Source organism: Nestor notabilis, unplaced genomic scaffold, assembly GCF_000696875.1.
Source record: "Nestor notabilis isolate BGI_N333 unplaced genomic scaffold, ASM69687v1 scaffold26219, whole genome shotgun sequence".
Classification (NCBI taxonomy): domain Eukaryota; kingdom Metazoa; phylum Chordata; class Aves; order Psittaciformes; family Psittacidae; genus Nestor; species Nestor notabilis.
The window spans coordinates 1-20,031 of NW_009943699.1; the positions used below are offsets into that span (position 1 = coordinate 1).

The 20,031-nt window shown below is 42.9% G+C and overlaps 1 protein-coding gene across 1 annotated transcript in view; it reads left to right on the forward strand.

Annotated features, from left to right (window-relative positions):
• Positions 1-1,506: 1,506 nt before the first annotated feature.
• GIT2 (G protein-coupled receptor kinase interacting ArfGAP 2) overlaps positions 1,507-20,031 on the forward strand; it is a gene marked incomplete at its 5' end in the record, with an annotated part of 23,688 nt that continues 5,163 nt past the window's right edge. The window contains 18 exons of the mRNA XM_010022059.1: positions 1,507-1,582; positions 3,871-4,004; positions 4,700-4,812; positions 5,538-5,643; positions 5,939-6,025; positions 6,159-6,289; positions 6,447-6,541; positions 7,128-7,173; positions 8,724-8,775; positions 9,628-9,700; positions 10,020-10,117; positions 10,406-10,517; positions 11,014-11,156; positions 11,957-12,106; positions 14,953-15,201; positions 16,589-16,678; positions 19,480-19,562; positions 19,658-19,840. Of these exons, the coding sequence (XP_010020361.1) occupies positions 1,507-1,582; positions 3,871-4,004; positions 4,700-4,812; positions 5,538-5,643; positions 5,939-6,025; positions 6,159-6,289; positions 6,447-6,541; positions 7,128-7,173; positions 8,724-8,775; positions 9,628-9,700; positions 10,020-10,117; positions 10,406-10,517; positions 11,014-11,156; positions 11,957-12,106; positions 14,953-15,201; positions 16,589-16,678; positions 19,480-19,562; positions 19,658-19,840 (2,021 nt within the window). The remainder of the gene's footprint in view (positions 1,583-3,870; positions 4,005-4,699; positions 4,813-5,537; positions 5,644-5,938; positions 6,026-6,158; positions 6,290-6,446; positions 6,542-7,127; positions 7,174-8,723; positions 8,776-9,627; positions 9,701-10,019; positions 10,118-10,405; positions 10,518-11,013; positions 11,157-11,956; positions 12,107-14,952; positions 15,202-16,588; positions 16,679-19,479; positions 19,563-19,657; positions 19,841-20,031) is intronic.

Sequence of the window (20,031 nt, forward strand, 5' to 3'; positions counted from 1 at the left end):
GGCCGGTTAGGAGCAAACCTGGAGTTCCTGCTCTGAGGAAGGAGGAAGGCTGGTGCGCAGCAGGCTGGCTGAAGGAAGTGGGATTTAAAGAACTCTTAAAGTCACGGAGGTAAAAGGTGGGAGGTGGGTGTAGCTGGAAATCCCAGCCTGGTTTGGGTTGGAGGGAGCTTAAAGCTCCTCCAGCTCCAACCCCTGCCCCGGGCAGGGACACCTTCCACTAGAGCAGGTTGCTCCAAGCCCCTGTGTCCAACCTGGCCTTGAACACTGCCAGGGATGGGGCAGCCACAGCTTCTCTGGGCACCCTGTGCCAGCGCCTCAGCACCCTCCCAGGGAAGAGCTTCTGCCTCAGAGCTCATCTCAGTCTCCCCTCTGGCAGGTTGAAGCCATTCCCCTTGGCCTGTCCCTACAGACCCTTGTCCTAAGGGCATGTAAAAACAATGTTTTTTCGTAAAACACATGTTCTGTGTTGATGTGCATGTTGTCAGTCTTGCACTGTGGGTCAGTTTGGGAGCTTGTTGAAACAAACCTAGTTTTTGGGAAGTCAGTTGCATCTCTTCTGACCATCTCTACTTCTGCTGTTCTTATATTTAAAACTGCCCTGTTTATTTTTTAGCAACTATGTCTGTCTGTTGTCTTCCCTTGTCAGAGTTACGTACTTGTTGTTTGTGTTCTGTGCTTGTTCTCCCAATGCAATTACTTATGTACATACTGAAATGAGTTAAACCGCTGCAATCTAGATAAGATGTGAGTGGGCAGAAGATAGGACATGGGAGAGGGGATAACAACTCTTGTAAAACAGGGCTTTTGTTTAGAAATAATAAAAATCCTGAACTAACTCCCAGGGAGTTACTTTTATCTTCAGAGAATGTTGTTTTTGTGATAAATGGAGCTGTGTATCTCCTGTGGGCAGTTGTCCCTATCTCACACAGGGCAGTGTATCTATGCTTGTAAACATCAGTGGTGTTCTGACACTGAAATAAAGCTGTTTCTGTGCTGGTGTTTGTTAAGCTCGTAAGGACAATGCAGCTGGAATCATTACTGGGGTAATCTCATAAGATGGCCTTTTATTTTCTTGTGTTGTGGCATTATAGCACTGTCAGGTATTTACTTGATCTTGGTGGAGAAATGTGCTGCTTTACCCACACAGATAAAGAGCTGTTACTCTGGTGAAGCGTGCGTGGTTTTCTCTCACAGGAGGTGATGGTACGTCTCCTTCTTTGGAACTTCCTATTCTCAGGCAGGAGTTCACTGTTCAAGCTCATGGCTTGGCCTTGCCTTCATCACACGCTTCCTGTTTTGAATCACCCTGCGTGTTCCTGAAAGCAGAGCTGACCCATCCTCTGGCTTCTCCCCTCTTGCGTTTTGGTATCGGCTTAAGCATATTTTGGTGGTGTCCATCATTGGGTCTCTTTAAAATGAATCAAATACATTCCAGACACTTCAGTAAATTTAAACCTGAAATAAGGACTTTCTCATAACCTGACAACCTTCTCTCTGTTCCTTCAGACTAACTCCATATTTATTCCTTCTTCCTTACCATCCCCATCAGTTACCTGGGAAGCAGTGAGTGGTACTAAGCCAGGTATGGATTGAAGTAAGGGGCTACAAATCACTGTGCAGCTTCACTAACAAAACCCTCTTTCAGTTAAACCAGTGTGACTCAAAACAGGTTGCAGTGTTGAATTTCCCAGTTCCATCACGCCTGCTGTCAGGTCTGCTCTGCTGTGTATCATTTAGGCACCTAAACTGGGCCCTGAGCTGCTCTTGGTCCTTTCTTCAGCTTCCCCAGCGCTTAGTAGGAGCAAAGAGCATTCTCTCGGCTCAGTGTAGTGAAATTCTCAGTTCCCTTGTCAAATCCCAGCCTGGTTTGTGTTGGAAGGGACCTCAAAGCTCCTCCAGCTCCAACCCCTGCCACAGGCAGGGACACCTTCCACTAGAGCAGGTTGCTCCAAGCCCCTGTGTCCAACCTGGCCTTGAACACTGCCAGGGATGGGGCAGCCACAGCTTCTCTGGGCACCCTGTGCCAGCGCCTCAGCACCCTCCCAGGGAAGAGCTTCTGCCTCAGAGCTCATCTCAATCTCCCCTCTGGCAGGTTGAAGCCATTCCCCTTGGCCTGTCCCTACAGGCCCTTGTCCAAAGCCCTTCTCCAGCTTTCTTGTGGGCTCCTTCTGTTATCTTCCTTTTGTTTTTCTTTTATTGTCATCTTTATTTTGCATCACACCATCCCTTGTTCTACTGGTACCAGGTTTTGCTACAAACTGGCCAGGTTCCAGATAAACGTGGACTGTCATCGATGTGATTTCTTTAAGGCAAAATGCACAAGCTGAAGTGACAAGCAGTGAGGTATTGAGGTGGATGTAAAGAAGTAAACCTGGTGGTGACTGTTAGTTAAGGCAGAGTGAGTGCTGGCTTCCAGAAGAGTCCCATTAGTTTAAGAATGAGCATGTGATAAGGTTGTGTGTAATGAAAAGGGACGAGGCTCATTAGTCTGGAAGGCTGCCTCCAGCCTCCGTGGGTTAGGTTAGCACTAATGCCTCTCATTTCAGTGCTATTTTTTTCCTTCTTAGAAGGGAAAGTTAAAGTAACACAGTGATTTATAAGGAAGTTTCTCCTTGTTATTAATTTGGTTTTTAAATGAGGTTATTTTTTTCCTCCTAAAACTTGTGCTTTAGCTTGTCTCTGGGCTGTGATGGTTATCAGGTCTGAGTGGATGCTCCCATCCCTCATGGTTTGAATAGGTTTGCCCACATTGCCTTCAGCACACACACAACATCAACTCTGCTTAAAACCCACAGCAGTGATCGGATCTCCTGTTTCAGGGAGCCAGTACATTCATTGCATGGGTCAGAGAAGACTCTTATGATGCACAGTTGCTCAGATGTATTCTGACAGGATGCTGGAGTTCTCTCATCGCATACCAGGCTTGGGTTGTACTCACTTATTTAGCCTCCAACTCATGTCTGCATTTGAAATCAAGAAGAATTTTCCAAAATAGAAAAGATGTTGGATTCGTTTGGCTTTTTCCTGTGATGGGCCAGATCTGAAGGTCTCTCTCACTGCTCCACTGCCTGTTCCTGCAGGGTTCTTGGCACGTCCAGTTCCATGAGTCACTGACAGAAAACTGGAGTTTCTTCTGGAGATGGAGCTGAGAGCACTGGAGGGACATCACTGTAATGTCCTCAGTGTCAATCTGATGTAACATTCCTACTCAGTTTTATGCTTTCTGATCTTTGAAGCTACAAAACGCTAATATTATTTACTACTTCATCTCCCGTCAGTGTCTTTCTGGTTTGCTTATAAGATGGCTCCAGTTTGTATCTATCCAGAGTTGAAGTGAATTAGCTTGACAGGTTTTGATATTACTGACCCTTTACTTGGCACACGCATCTTGCTCTTATTTTTTTTTCACTGTGATACTCTTGGTGTTTTTATTATTTAATGTGGACATTAAAAATCATTGAATAATACAGAACTGAAGACTGAGTAGTGTGGGAGGAAGCTTGACTACTTTACCTCTTTTTACTTACAGTCTTCTGAGTTTTTCCAACTCAGTAGGTAGGTACTACTGTTAGGCTATACTTTTGTAGGACTCCACAAAATCACAAGTAAGCACTTTAAGGAGGCAGTAAGTTGAGCATCCTGTTACTCTTACAAAGTGAAGCGTTGTCACAGGAAGAACTACAGACAGTGACGCTGTTCTCAGAGTCCCGCATCCCCATTAAGCACAAGAACTGGTATTTCCCCAGCACCCACAGCCCATGTTACACGCTCATAGCACGGCTGAGGTTAGAAGGCAGGGTTGCTGGTTCTAGACTCTTGGTTTGACATACGTGCTGCCTTCTGTGTTCTAATTCTTGTGTTCTTTTTCAGATCCCTGCTGGGCATCAATAAACAGGGGGATTCTGATTTGTGACGAGTGCTGTAGCGTTCATCGAAGTCTGGGGCGTCACATCTCTCAAGTGAGACATCTCAAGCACACCCCATGGCCTCCAACACTGCTGCAGGTAAAAAGTAAAACTGTGTCTTCCTTCAGTGAAACTATATATATGAATATTTTGTGGAATTCATGGGACTTTTGACAAAAGCCTGTAGGGACAGGACAAGGGGAATGGCTTTAACTTGCCAGAGGGGAGACTGAGATGAGCTCTGAGGCAGAAGCTCTTCCCTGGGAGGGTGCTGAGGCGCTGGCACAGGGTGCCCAGAGAAGCTGTGGCTGCCCCATCCCTGGCAGTGTTCAAGGCCAGGTTGGACACAGGGGCTTGGAGCAACCTGCTCTAGTGGAAGGTGTCCCTGCCCGTGGCAGGGGTTGGAGCTGGAGGAGCTTTGAGGTCCCTTCCAACCCAAACCAGGCTGGGATGCTGTGAAGTTACATGGAAGGTCACCTTCAACTTTTCTTCCAGACTTTTACAATGCAGCTGCTTCAACCTAAATATTGAATATATAGCAAACCTCTCTTCAATGGAGCTGCTGTTGGGAAGAGGAGAGACTTTTAAGGGGGTTCTTTTTAAATTCCATGTAACGAGCTCCTTAGCCTGTGCCTGGTTCTGATACCCCAGTCTGTTATGGATGCTGGCACACGAAATGTGCATCTCTTGGCTTGCTGTCTGTGTGAAAGTCATTACAGACAGTTGAGCAGTCAGGCTGTGCAGTTAGCAGCAAAATGCCTTTACTGCCTGTTCGTGTTCACTTTGGATTTCAGATGGTTGAAACACTGTATAATAACGGTGCAAACTCCATATGGGAACATTCCTTGCTGGACCCTGCCTCTGTTATGAGCGGGAGGCGCAAAGCAAGCCCACAGGATAAAGTGCAGTAAGTGCAAAATGACAAAGGTTTTACCCTTGTAGAAGTGGGATTATTTTATTCAGCGGCAAGTTATCCATGGGGACTTGGTGATGGTTGTGTTGCAGGAAGAGAACAGGAGTAAACAGTCATTTGTACAGTCATTTGTTCACTCATTTTCTTTTTTTTTTTTTTTTTTTTAATTTACAATGATTAGTTTTTAAAAACTTACTGCAAAAATGGAACTAAATTGCTTGAATTCTCTGTGCTATTGACTCCTGACCTCTGGCTTTGGATAGTGAGGACCTCTGCTTGTACTTGAATCAAAAGATGTTTTAATTCTCACACCATGTGCTTCAGTTAACTCAACTCTGTTGGTGGGATTGAGATTAGTTGATGAATTAAACAAAAAATAAGCACTGAATATGCTGCTCCATTTGAAAATGTAATGGCTGCATGTAGTAATTATATACCTGAAGTTGGCATGATTTTAAGTTCAGTGTTTACTTGTAAGAAATACACTCTACATCCTAGAGTCTACAGATATTTTGGTGTTTGTAACAGAAATGTGTTCTGTATAGTTAAACAAACTGCACTGATTGTGCTTTTAATGGGTCTAATGTTCCTACAATAGCAAGCAAAGATTTAATAGACTTTTCACTTGTGAATCATTCTTTTCCTAGACCATCTGTATCAATGTGAAAGCATTAATACATATTTTCTCTCCCTTCTGTTGCTTGGGTTTCTCTTTACAGTCCCAATAAGGCAGAATTCATTAGAGCTAAATATCAAATGTTGGCATTTGTTCATCGCTTGCCGTGCCGTGAGGATGACAGTGTCACTGCCAAAGACCTCAGTAAGGTCAGTACGTGTGTTCTGGCAGGCTGCAGGAGCTGCAGCTTGTGTGAACAGAGCAGTGAAATCTGACTGAATTAAAGCAGTTGCTTTTGACTTAACTGTTGCTGTTCTCCAGCACTATACTGGAGATGTGGGTGCTTGAGAGGCACCAGTTTAGATTAACCTGGAGAAAAACACTTACACGAAAGAGCTATAGCAAGAATTCTTGCATACCTGTTTCTGTAAGCATGGCTGAAAAAGCAAATGCTGAATTACAGTGATTGCTGCTGCTTTAAGTACAATTCTGCTTCTCTTTCAGCAACTCCATTCCAGTGTGAGGACAGGGAACCTGGAGACGTGTCTGCGATTGCTCTCCTTGGGAGCTCAAGCCAACTTCTTTCATCCTGTATGACCACTTTCATTATTACTTTGATAGACAATCAATTCGTACAGTTTGCAACGGTTACATTGATTTCAGCTGATGCACACTGTAATTCAGACCTGTTGATTAAGTGGGTATTTTTCTTCCTAACTTGTAGGAGAAAGGCAACACCCCGCTCCACGTCGCTGCCAAGGCAGGACAGACTCTACAGGCAGAGTTATTAGCGGTTTATGGTGCTGATCCTGGCACGCCAGATTCCAATGGGAAAACTCCAGTTGACTGTGCAAGGTAGAAGGCTCTGAAATACATGATGCTCTCGTATATTCACTGATGTCCATAAATCACATGATTAAAAAAATCTATTTCTCTGATCATTTTTTAACGTTTTGTATGTCTCAAAATGAGTAACTGATGTAACTTATGTTTGTGTGTGTGTATGAACCAGACAAGGGGGGCATCATGAGCTGGCAGAGCGCCTGGTGGAGATCCAGTATGAGCTCACAGACAGGCTGGCTTTCTACCTCTGTGGCAGGAAACCAGGTAAGAGCAAAAAACCTCACTCTCCGATCTTTCAGTGTTAATCATAGGACAGTTCAAACTATAGTATGCAGTGTTTGGCTCATGTGTGAGATCAGCTGAGTGCTGTTGAACTTCAAGGAGTGAATTGCAGGGAAATTACCAGTTTTGTACATGGTGAATAGTCTGCAAGAGGTGATACAGGAACTCTTTCAAGTCGTTTCTTCTCACTGAAATTCAGTTAAGTGGGTGCCTATTGAACACAAGCACACTAACTAATTTTTAGCCATTAGGTGCCATAAAGACTCATGTGATAGAACTTTTCTTTTTTAATGGAATTTTAATACAGTTGATAAGCCTTAATTGGAATCTTTCATAACACCAGGAAATTGTAATCGAAACTTTCTTTTAAGACTTGCTAGCTGCCTGTAATTGGAAATTGAGTCATTACATGCGAGATGAATTGCTCTCTGTTTGCCTGTTGCGTGTATTCTTGGGTTTCTCCTTGCTGTGTGTTTTAGTAACACTGAGTACCAGCTGCATATCCAGACAACATTGACACTATAGTCCAGTAACAACCTGTTAAAATGCAATTTGTTTTAAACTCTAGAGCATAAAAATGGACAGCACTTTGTGATACCTCAGATGGCAGACAGGTAAGTTTCTGATTCCATGGCATGGCTGAAAACAGCAAAATAAAAACCCCTAATAATTAAGTTTCCTTTCCTTTCTGAAGCAGCTTTCAGGCTTGTTGTTATTCTCATTCTATAGATGTGTGTCTTTTGTGCCTTTATCACTCTTGGAAGCTTTTTTCCCCTAGAAAGAATATTGTCATTTAAACAAAATCAGAAAACTGGAGAAGTTAAGTGTATTTGTTAAAATGCAGGGGAAGGTGGGACAATTATATTAAGGAAACACACATGGGGATTCCTGGGAAACAGATTTTGTAGATAATTCAAGGACCAATTGAGTTAGTTTCCTGATACAAATAGTTTCCTGTTAGCATTTTGGAACTAATACTTGCAAGAAAGCTGCATTTTTCTTTGAAAGTATTTGTAATTTAGGTCATCTGAGTGCTTTTAACTTTTGGTTACAATCAGTGAAATCGTGTTTGTACCAAACATATCAAGTATTAATCCTAAGTCCCCGTTTCTCTTTCATTGCTGTGCACTTGGGAATAAGGCGGCTGTGAGTAAACTACTGTTCCATTTATTGCTTGCAAAACTGCCATGAAAAACTAACAAAATGATAGAAACTGTGTAATGGTTGGTAAATACTTAGTGTTAACATGTGTAGTTCTTTTAGATAAGCTGTGTTTAGCTGATGGAGAAAATACTGTGTCTTTTCAGTGCAGAGCAGAGTAAGTATCATTTGCCTTGTAGCTCAGAGAGGAAGTTGATGTGCAGAGAAAAGGACTTGTTCAGAGATGCTGCTGAGAGTGCAGAGCCTGCAGTACAACCTGCCTTACCTCTGCATCATGTCCTCTGCTCTGCTCCTTCTCTTCCCCCACCTTGTCTAGGTGACTGCCTACACAAACTCTGATATCAGTTAATTATACAGAGGTTTTATGTGAGCCTTTCCAGCCTTGTAGGTCAGGGGAGCCTTCCCCTGTGTGGTATAAATGTAGGCTCACAATGTATCAGCTTCCTGATCTGCGACACCGATGCTAAATTCTGTTGAACTGCACCATTTTCATCCTGTGCCTCGTTTTTAAGGCTGGAAACCAGTACAAGAGATTATTTACTACAGAATACAGAATAATTTTGAGCGTGGCTCTATTGCTGTGGTCATTTGCCAGCCTGATGCTCCCCCACCCCCCGCACAGCCCAGTGGAACAAGTCCCATGTGTTTTGTGTGGGCTGGAGCTGTGGTCAGAATGATCATATTGTTCACATGCCTCACAGAAAGCATTTTGTTGCACCACAGCTTGACTGTGGCTTGAGCTACACAGATGGGGCTATTTGTGTTCCAAAGGGTCTTTGGGATTCTTTTGTTTTAAGTTGTTTAGAAAAAGCTCAAGAATATGCTAATTGTGATGTTAGCAATATTAGTGAGATCAATGTGTTAAAGACTTTATTAAAATACTAAAAGATTTAAGGAGTTTCAAATAAAAGTGACATTTAATCATTGAGTTACCAAAATATAGAATCTGCTTAAGCAAGCTAGTAGATGCTGTAGATGTAATGTTCACTTCTTGTTTTCATAGCAGTCTGGATTTATCAGAACTCGCAAAAGCAGCCAAGAAGAAGCTTCAGTCTGTAAGTAAAACTCTGTCTAAATGTGGCAAACTCTGCTCTTCATCTTTCAGACTGGTTTCAGCTTCTATTAATTCCTGCATCAATAAATGTCAACTCCAGCAAGTTAAAAGTCTGGAGAAGAACATGAAAATAGGCAGAGACGGAGGAGCAGAGACGATGACAAGTCCATGACAGAGATAGTCTTGTTTGAGGCAGTATCTCGAGGTCTGTCTCCCCAGTTCAGAACCTTAAGCTTTGTTATTTTTCTTGCTGTCATGTGTTTTATATAAACCTCTACGTTAAATGTTACAGTTTGCCTTTAGCTTTCTGGAAAGCCAGACTAGTGCATTAGTCTCTGCTAATCAGTTGTTAGCAATGCCAGCTCACTATTTTGACTGAGGTGTGGATGACCACATCCTTGTACACGTTAGACTGAGGATATGTTTTCACTCTACTTAAAGGTTTTTGCTGTCACACAAGCATCTCTCTTGAACCATCCACTGCAAGAGCAGAGTTTGAAACACACAGGCATGTTGTGAGTCCTCACTGGTTAGTTAAACCCACATTTGCAGTGGTGTTTGGATACCTGGTTCCCACAGTAGGTCTGCTTCACCCTGAATACACGAGGTGTTTTTGTGATCAGATAGGAGAGAAAAAATCCATTCACCAGTAAAGGAAGGGTGTAAACAGTGCTGTTGTCTGTATCTAGCAATTGTGTGGTTGTATATGTCTGTGTCACGGATTACTTTGCTATGCAAGCTAAGAAACAAGCAGTTACATAGGCTGAAAAGCAAGAGCAGAGTTCTGCCCTTATATTTGCTGGTTAAAGATTTCATTTATGTTCAAGCTGTAACTATTCTCCTCTACCCTTAGCTAAGCAACCACTTATTTGAAGAACTTGCCATGGATGTCTATGATGAAGTTGACAGAAGGGAGACAGACGCAGGTGAATGAGGCTTTCTGGAATGTGTATAAAATGTGTGAATTCTTATGCAGAAGATCCTAGGGCAAGCATGTGTGCTGTTTGAAGCACTGCTGTACTAAGTAATTAACCAGAATGGTGTTTTCTTTGTCTGTCATTGTCTGAATGTGACATTAATTGAAAAAATCTTAAGTTTTTTACCAAGTAGAGAACCCTCTGGGGGAAAAAGCCTCCCTTTGAATTGATGGTGTTGGGGTTTGAGAGTGTGGCCTTTTATTCTTTGACAAGAAACACTGTCAAATAGTACAGGAAGGTTATTCCCTCTTTTCTCTTCCTTGAGCAGTGTGGCTTGCTACTCAGAACCACAGTACACTTGTGACAGAGACCACAGTGGTCCCTTTTCTTCCTGTAAATCCTGAATATTCCTCAACCAGGAATCAGGTAAGCAATCTTCTTAATACTGTAAACTATATTGAATAGGCCAGGTGTTTGATGTAATAATTGCTTTACTGCACTTCATTACTGTAGAAGAGTTGCATCTAGTAAAGAGGTTACAGTAGTTTTACACTTCTGTCGTGGAGCATGCAGCTGGGTACTTGAAGTCACACTCTTTGCAATAAATGTAATGAACAATCGGCCTTCTGTAAGTGCTGTTGTGTGTTTTACCTGGGAACTCTGCTCTTCATCTAACACAATGTGCTGCTTTTTCTCCATTATTCTGTGATTTAGGGAAGGCAGAAACTGGCTCGATTTAATGCCCATGAATTTGCTACGTTAGTTATAGATATTTTAAGTGATGCCAAACGGAGGCAACAGGGGAATCCTCTCTCTGGTTCAAAAGGTGAGGACACTTTTGGCTGTCAGCTCATCTGTATGTCAATGAAGAAAGAGATAGAGACTGTTTTTGTAAATGATAACTAAATCATGTGGCCAGCAGGCTACTGACAACATGTGTGAGGCCAACAAAAGAATGCCCAAATATGGAAGATTTCTGTGTAAAGGATGCTATTTGTGGATTCCCCCCCTGCCATGTGAATTTTATTAAGCTGATAAAGCATGATTCTCACTTTATTTTAACTTGCCTAAGCACAAGAAGTGAAAAGACAAAACCATAAAACTTGCAGGTTTTGGACAGTACTAATCCACACCTACTAGCTGGGTCTAAATTAATGTTTTTGAACTGGGGTCATCAAATGACACTTCATGCCATGTCTTGTGTTGTCTCTCTGGATGAAAACAAACTAATTAGGGAAATAATGATCAGAATTGAAGTCTTCACTTCCTTTTCTTCTCCAAACTCACTGATATGGTTTTAAATGGTGTATGTTGATCTACAGAAAATGTGGAACTGATTCTCAAATCAATCAGCAACCAGCACAGTAGTGAGAGTCAGGACAATGACCAGCCTGATTATGACAGCGTTGCTTCAGATGAGGATACAGATCTGGAAACAAATGCAGCTAAATCAAACAGGCAGAAGGTAGGTTTGAAATACTTAATCACAGACCAAATTTTACTCATAAATGGAATCTGCAGTCAGACTTCCCCCTTGTGAGGGCATTTAATGTGCATCGACAACCAGAAAATGAATATTTTAGTTTTCAAAATCATTTCAGAATCATGCCTCAGTCTATAAACTTTCTAACAACATTAAGTGTTATGACTTAAGGAATTTGTACTGTGAACAAAATGCTGCTCTAGAAAAGTACCCTGTGTGCCACTGTGCATGTCTAGAGGTAAAATACAAACCTAATTGCACAGATGAAATAACTGGATCTACCAAAACACTACTCATCAGGGATTCCATGGTGTTTCACAAAGATTTACCACTTCCTACTGGAGAAGTATTTGCAGCAGACCAGTAGGGACTGGGTGGTTTAAACCATTCTTGAAAATAAGGCAGCATGGTAAAAGAAAGGCAGTAAATCTTGTAGCACTAGTGTGATATTCCCTGGTGATATGCACACTGGGTATTCAGTGATCTGTCTCTTAGGACTGTCCAGTTTATTTATTGCATATTCTTAAATCCTTCTTAAACAGTATTGTGTCACTGATCTGCTGAGATCAGTGCATTTGTGCTTTTGAGCTAAGACTTTATTGACATCAAATTTCATTTATATTGGACTAAAATTACTCTAATGAGTGGGTCTTATTTATTTGAACTTAATTTGAACCGTGATTCCTTTAAAGGAAGGACATGAAAAGCTGTCAGAACCTGATTGTCCTGTTTTCTTTGGTAATCTCTTCCCCAATGGTGTATTTTTCTCTTCCTGCTCATAGAGCCTGGATTCAGACTTGTCAGATGGACCAGTGACAGCCCAAGAATACATGCAGGTTAAAAATGCATTGGTGGCTTCTGAGGTGAAGATTCAGCAGTTAATGAAAGTGAACATCAACCTGAGTGATGAGCTGAGGATCATGCAGAAAAAGGTAACAGACCCAACAGCGCAACCCCTTTCATCTTTCAGTGTATTTTAAGTTGACCAGAATAAAACTGGAAATGCAGTTACCCAGAATCAGGATAGAGAAAAACCTCATTTTAAATGGAGCTGCTTTGGAATCAAATATGAGACTACAACTGTGTAAGTGCAGTACAGGCTTTGAATGTCTTATTGTGGAGATAATGATCATCTGCTTGGTTCACTTTAAGTTTTCCAAGTGACAAACAGTTGTTAGAAGTCTTGTATATTTTTTTGCTGTCTTGCTTCAAGTTAAGCAGTTTTCACCACTGAGGAAGTCAGTGCTAGCACACATCTTACCTGTGTGCACACAAATATACATAAATATATGATGTACTTCCAACTTTTCTGATAAATATGCTGGCTTATTTCCATTAATAAACCAAGTTGGAATGAAGGGAAGTTAAAATCCCAGTGCAATAGAAAATAATCTGAATTGTGGCAGTTTGAAGGCCAAACCTTCTAATCCTTACAGAAACAAATCAGCAAGTTGTTGAATGCTTTGCCAGTGTCCTGGTAAATAGAGATTTTCGTAGGGTAAAGGAGAATTTCTGTCTCTTGCGTTCACTCTCCTGTCTGTCATGCTAGCCTAGGAAGGGCTGGCTGCTTCCTCAAATCCAGCCCTTCACCTAAGGTTAAAAATCCTGATTTCCAAATAATTGCAGTACTGCAAGGCTCCATTATGTGCTGCAGAAAGCTCCCTACACTAGAGAGAGTTGGTCAAGCTGTGTTCCTGTCAAGGTAAACCTGTGCCCAGAGCGTGTTCCCCCGTTGTCTTGGGGCAAAGAGGCTGATGCTTTGGAGGGTGGTGGGAACTGTGGAGCTCTTGGCATTTGAGCTTGAGCAAGTTCAGCAGATCTGAATATCTGTGTCAGTTAAGTGCCATCCTTCTCTTACAGTTGTGTTCAGCCTTTCAGGTCTATTGGCATGGTGAATACTGAGAGGAACCTGGGAGATCTGAGGGTGTTTCTCTGGTCTGTTAACAGCTTGTATTGGTTAAGCATTTATCTGCATCAGTTGAATTCACTTTTCACTACACTGAGTTTCTTTAAACAGTTAGGATTAGGGCCTATGAATTAATGAAGCTTTAGTGTACTTATGTGGTGCAGCAGAGGAGGTCATGGCTGTGCTGAAGTTGAAGTTGTTTTGAAGGATGGTGTAGCCAGGGCTCTGACCTTGGAGGTGAGTTGCACTGATTCTGTGTCCTGATGCTGTGTGTGGCTGAGGGGCTTTAACTCGGTGGTTAATGGCTCAGGTTGAAGCATCAGTGCAGCTGTGGGACACTGCAGAATGCAAGGAAGGACTTGGCTCAAAGCTCCTGGGAGCTCTGGTACAACATGGGAATTCTCTGCTGGGTTACTCGTGGCGAGACAACAATGTATTTGTCCTAATTCAGCAATTCTGATGCAATAGATGTCATTCAAGAATCTCTTTGGGTTTGGTTTGTTTGATTTCTAAGCAAGAGCTTAGGTCATATGAAAAAAATCTATCCACTTATTTGGCTAATGAGGTGATCACCTTTTGCATGGAAATTACTAAGCAAAAGACACTAAAGAAGAGGTAAAGCTGCACACTTGATGAATGCCACTTCAGAGCAGGTTCTTACTAAATGAAGATGAAAATAGTTTAATTATCTTAGTGGACATTCTGTTGGAAAAAGCTGTGGGGTTTTTTCCTGCCTGCAGATTTTTTTAGGTGTTTCTAGGTGGTTGAGTTTGGTGTGAGTTTACATTCGCTACTGGCTAAAACTGCACCAAAAGCATGTTCATAATACATGGGAGATGTTTGGAAGAAGGAGACTAAAGCTGACCTACTGAATTGCCCCTAAAGTCAAACTTTAAAGGGTCATCTTGGCTCCTGGCTGATCCTTACATCGTAAGACTTGATGCATCTTACTACAGAGCCACAGAAAGTGAGGAGAAAAAACCTTAACAGAAGTCAGCACCTTTGATGTAGGGTTCTGGGAGGTGCTGTAGGCACAATAGGATTTTCCTCACAGGGGTAATGCTCTTGAAGATTCATATGATGCAAAGTAAATGCGAGTAGTAAATATGCACTTTCCTGTTTAAAAGGCCATCAGCTGTTGGAAATACACTCAGTTATTGCTAGAGAATTGCTGATACTGACTTTTTTACATCTCTTCTTCATGATGTGTTAATATAGCAAACTTCAAGTAACTCCACAAAAACAAAAATCAGAATTATTGCATTTTCTCTATGCATTAAATTCATAGTCATAAAAAGCTTAAAAATTATTCCCTGTTGGCTTCTTAGAAAGCAGTAGCTGATCCTTGATTTCCATAAGCTAAACTCTCCTCTTGCTTTGCAGAGCAAGCTCCAGTCTCCTTTGCGCTGCCTCTGGTGTCTGTGCTGTAGTTCTGGTGTTTTCAGATTTCATGGGCCTTATGTTAAAGTCTTTGAAGTTCTTGTATCGACTACTGAAATGGAGCCCTTTGCTTGAAAACCTGTGGTGTTGGCAGTGCTTCCCCCCACAACCTCATTCGAGCACATGATCCATGTGCCAGTACAGCCAGGCTGGAAGAAATTGTGTGGGTTTAACTACAACAGCTGATTTTCCCATTTAATTTAGCTTTCTTCACAGAAAAAAAGTGCTGGGAATCAGTACATTAATATTTCCTGATCTGGAACATCAATGTTTCTATGCTTATCTAAGCAAGTCAATTTTGAACAAAGAGATCAACCCCCAGCTACTAGTACCTGGGTTTACTAGTAAAGCTGATCGTGTGTTGTATAGTCAGTTTGCTTTTGACGCTTGCTATTAGAAAAACAAAGTCCCACTGCTAAACATTTCTTTCAGCTTCAAACGCTACAGAGTGAAAATACCAACCTCAGAAGACAGGCCACAACCAATATATATCAGGTCCAAAGTGGTTCTGAGTACACAGACCCTACCAACAATTCTTCTTTAAAGCGGCGACCATCTGCACGCGGTAGCAGACCCATGTCCATGTATGAGACTGGATCAGGTCAGAAACCCTACCTCCCCATGGGAGAGGTCCCATACCCAGAAGAAAGCATAACACGACTGCAGCCTTTCCCTCCACATGTAAGTAAAACTGCTTATGCTTCTGCATTTCTTCTCATGTTCAGCTTTTCTGTCTGTTCCAGCTACGCTCGTGTACCAGAGCTGCTCATCTGTCTGCTTCAGAGTGAACTTGAACTGTTGTGAATGGTTGAATTCAAACAAATATTTAATGTTTGCTGTATTAACATGTCTGCAGGAGCTTGAGGGTTTGAAAAGGAAAAGCTGTAACAATCCTGGAATATGTAAACTGGAGCTTTTGGTTTCTGCTCAGTTCTTTTAACCACAATTTATATACCAAGTATCAATGTGTGGCTATTTGAAAACCAGGATGGGGGAGTGGAAAATAGTATTCCAGGAGGGGAGGTAAAGTTCATGGGTTCCTTTCTTGAGATATACAGGCATGTGCCCATTTGTGGAACTTCAGAACCATCTTCCAAACATTAAAATTAAGCTAAATTTTCACTAGGCCACCAATTCCTTATTCTGAGTTTGGAACTGGAGGCTGAAGATGGTTTAAATCTATTAGTTGAATTCTCCTGGTTTAGTATTCTCCTGTACGATGTGCTAATAGCAGAGGGGGAGTTCTCTGTTAGCCACAAGAGGTTTGCACTCATGTGTTGTTCACCCCCTGGATAAGTGACACAGCACACACTAGTGCTTATTAAAGTTAAGTTTTGTTGCATCTTTTGAGATTGCCCTGGGGGGGGGAATACAGGGCAGGAGGTTTTAGGCACATCCTTAACATTTGTGGGTCTATTTCAATAAGTTTCCCTGTTGGGAGCACTATCTTCCAGTTAAACAATTGAGCCCTTTAAAAACATACTTGGAAGTTAAGGGGGTTTTTGCCTGGCATAAGGAAGGGCAAATATTCTGGGCACATTCCAAAGAAGACAGTTGAATGCACCAGGGAATCTCTATGCTGGGTTTTCCCCACCTTCAGATAAATGCATAAGAACTTTAAGCTATGAAACCTGGATCATTTGAAATTCTATTGGCATGTTGAGATAAAGGCAGCTCTGGCAGAAGGAATGTCACAGTTCTTTTGCATGTGGTGATGCATGCAAGACGTGGCAGCACTTCGTAGGGGTCCTTCGGTCATTTGGTTTGAGATTTGGGTAGAAACAGCAGTTCTGAAGCATTGACTCGTTATGTGGAATTAGTTCATTCAGGTTTGTGGTGAATGTGTATCATTCTCAGTGGAATTCAGCACCTCTGGAATATCAATATTAGAATTAACGTGAATTCAGTTGTATTTTGAAAGAATTAAATCCACCCAGGCTTAGCCAAATTCTCAAAATCATTCTTGCTTGGTCATCTCCATGGTTTTAAATGTTCCTTGATTTCAGTTAAGAATTTATTTGTGTTTTGTTTTGGTTTTCCCGAGTGTTTTTCTTTTTCCCATTTTTAGATCGGGAGGAGTGCGTTTGTGACCTCCTCTTCATCTCTACCTTCCTTCCCCTCCACGCTTTCCTGGTCAAGGGATGAAAGCACACGAAGGGTTAAGTACCTTCCCAATTGGTCCTTCTCCTGGAGGAGGTGGCCATCTCCCTGGAGCCATCCTGCCTCTGTCTTCTCTCCTTTTATGCTGACTGCTTGCATGAAGCAGTGTTGCATCCCTCTCTTCTGCCACATGCTGTGGATACTTGCCTATCTCTAACTTCAGCAGCTTTAACACCGTGCACAATCACTCCAGATCACTTCTTCAGCTGCATAACACTGAAAGCAGCCTGGAGAGACCTTGGTTGCTGTTTGGAAAGTAATTTGGCAGATGCTCACTGATAATTTCATAAGCCAACGTGTAACTCTTCCTCCTGACTAAACGCACTGCATGCGGCCTCCGAAGCTCGCTGGGCCCTGCCTTTAAACCTGCTTTTCCTGGGGGCTGCCAGTTTGCACCAGTCCAGACTGGTCCTGATTGACTGTTGATCTACAGATGTTCACTAATTTGTTTGAAGTGGGTTCCTTAAACCTCCAAACAGCTGTTCCTGTTGCCCACCAATACACTGTGGGTCACTGAGCCTCATGCTGCTCTTCACAGGTGAAAGACTGAATGGGCACAGGAATTGTTTTAGCAAAACTCTTTTCGGGGCAGGATTAAAGACACTGAGACTGTATAAAGGAAGCTTATACTGGTATTCATTTGGATCTGCAGAACTTTGTTCCTAGGTTTTTTGTTAGTTACAGTACTGACTCTAAGAATAAAACTACAGTGTTACCAAGAAGCATTAAATGCATCCTGTAAGCTTATGTTATTCCAAAGAAACTGCCTTTGCTGAGGCCTCGTATGTGAGCTATTAGCTATGTGAAGAAGCCTCGTCCAGTTTCTTAAACTGTTCTTTTTTTGTAGTGGAACACTTAAATCTAGTTTTTGTTCAAGTTAACCTGCTAGAAATGCCCCCTTGCAGTAGGGCACATTCAGCAAGGCCAGCAGGTTGATAGACTAATCTGTCCATCACAGCTTCTTTGCAAGCTGTTTTATTTGAGATCCTTGAACTAACTGCAAGTGATATATTCAAGAGAAGGGGAAAGCACCTTGCATTTGCAGCTCTGAAGTAACATCTTTGGTTGAGAAGGGGCTTTGAGTGAAGTGCCAGACCTCGAGCAGGTACAGCTTAATGTGGCACAGGCTCATGAGTGCTGAAGAGGAACAGCCCATGGTCTTATGCTGCTGTTTGACCACCTGAGCTTGCACTGCTTGCAGAAATGACCTTCACCATCAGGATGAGCTGAACACATTTCAAGGTCTCTCTCTGGTAAACCTCTCTGACTTTGAAGCAAATATAAATACAAGGTCTTTTGGGCTGGTTTTAGATGTTTGTCTCATTTCTTAGAAAATACCGAGTAGCTCATACCTGTTCTGTTGTATCACATGTTCAGGACTTAGGCTTTGCTTATTTCTCTGTTAAAAGAAGACTTTCCAAGAGTAAACTTGAGAGGGGTATTTGCATTTCTTTGTGAGACTTAACCTGAGTTTGAAAAGGTCTTTCAAGAAAAGTTCTCTCTTTTTGCTCTGCTCTTTCTGTGTGGTTACTGTGAGGAAATCAGCACCGTCTCCTTCCATTTCTTGGACAAGTGTTGCAGTCTCTCATCAGATCTTACTGTATCATCCTAAACTTCTCAAAAATCAAATGTGTGAGTTTAGATGCTGAATGTTCACACATTGGCCTCTTCCTGCCAGGACACAGAACCTGCTTGTTAAATTCCTGTGTCCCCATTTTATTTTGACTGTACAGCATTTGGACATCTCAGTCGAGAAAACATCAGAGTTGTAAGTAGGGCTGGATGATAAAACTTCCAAGGGAATATCCTGCTTGGTCAAGTGCAAATGTGAGTTTGGCTGCAGCTGGGACCAGTACTGGGTAGTACCAGAAACCTGCAGAGGTTTTCTTTGGGTTTATTGTATTCTGATTCTATAATTCTTGCAATCCATTGCTGTCAGTTGTGTTTCTCTGTAGAGCGTTGCCACTCATCATGGCGTTCTCCTCTATCTGGGAGAAGGGAAGGGTCAGATTCAGCATATAACAGTTCTATATCTTCAAAATCTGTGTCATTTTTACAGCTGATCTGCACGAGCCTGAGAGGTGAGCGTTCCACAAAGTGGTTGTTCTTTCCTTCTGTGCAGAGTAGCTTTAAAATGGATGGGAAGTGGGGAAGTGTTCAGGTGCTTCAGAGTTACGAACTTCAGGTTTCAACATTAGATGAGTGCTTAACACAAGTGCTGGATCTTAGCCAACAAAAACCAATTCCGGGTCACATTTCTGGTCTGTCCTTGAGGTAGAAGTACTATTTCCCAAGTGTCTGGATCAGGGATGCAAATCAAAGATGTCTCTTATTCAAACACTTGAGGTTCTCTCACCTTGACGTCAGAGTTTCTGTAAAGCTCCAAAGGCTGGTTCTTCAGGGGGGATTGTGGAGGACCCTGTTATGAGCAGTGTGTGTGACCAAGGCAGGCGCTGATGCAGAGGCTGCTTACATGTGGAGTGAGGCCGATGTGGTGTGTTAAGAAGTGGTTGAGCTGTTGTAGGTGCTTCTGATGAGCTTTGCAGTTTTTAAGGCAAGAGTAGGTGGATGTGTGTAGATGCTGGGGCCTGGCTGAGGGATGGGGTGTGCCAGGCTGCCCCCAATCTGCAGTGGGCCTCAACTCTCCCTGTTTTGGTCTCACACCCCTGTTTCAGCCTCCAATTTGCAGTGGGTCCCGGCATTCTCAGGCACAGGGGCTATAGCAGAGTCGTGGCACTGGCACAGCGTGGGGTTCACCTTCCTTAACCAAACACCAAACCAAATCTGCATTCACTGCAGGCCTCCAAGCTGGAGAAGCAGAGCAGTGTGTCCGAGGGTGACTACGACAACCCCACCACCCCCCTGGAGCTGGAGGAGACTGGGTAGGTGCTGCAGTGCAGAGCCGGTGATATGGTGCTAATGGCACAGCCCCCTGTTGCTGGGGCACCAGGGCTGACCTCGGTGTGGTCCTCTGCAGGTCGGGCAGGAAGGGCCGGCAGAGGAGCATCATCTGGCAGGGGGAGGGATCCATCCCTGAAGACACAGACACAGCTCCCAGCTCCAGTTTGCCTAGTACAGAAGATGTGATTCGGAAAACTGAGCAGATCACTAAGAACATCCAGGAGCTGCTGCGGGCGGCACAGGAGAACAAGCACGACAGGTAAGGTGTGAGTGTGGAGAAGCTCTGGGGTTTGAGAGGAAACGAAGGCAGTTCTTGGAGTGTATTTGGAAGGATGCTCACCACACCCCACCCTAACACCAGAGATGCCAAATTCACCCCTACAACACATGCAGGCCACAGGGTGAGCAGGACTGGGCGGCACGGGCAGTGGGAAACCAGGATGCCATCCA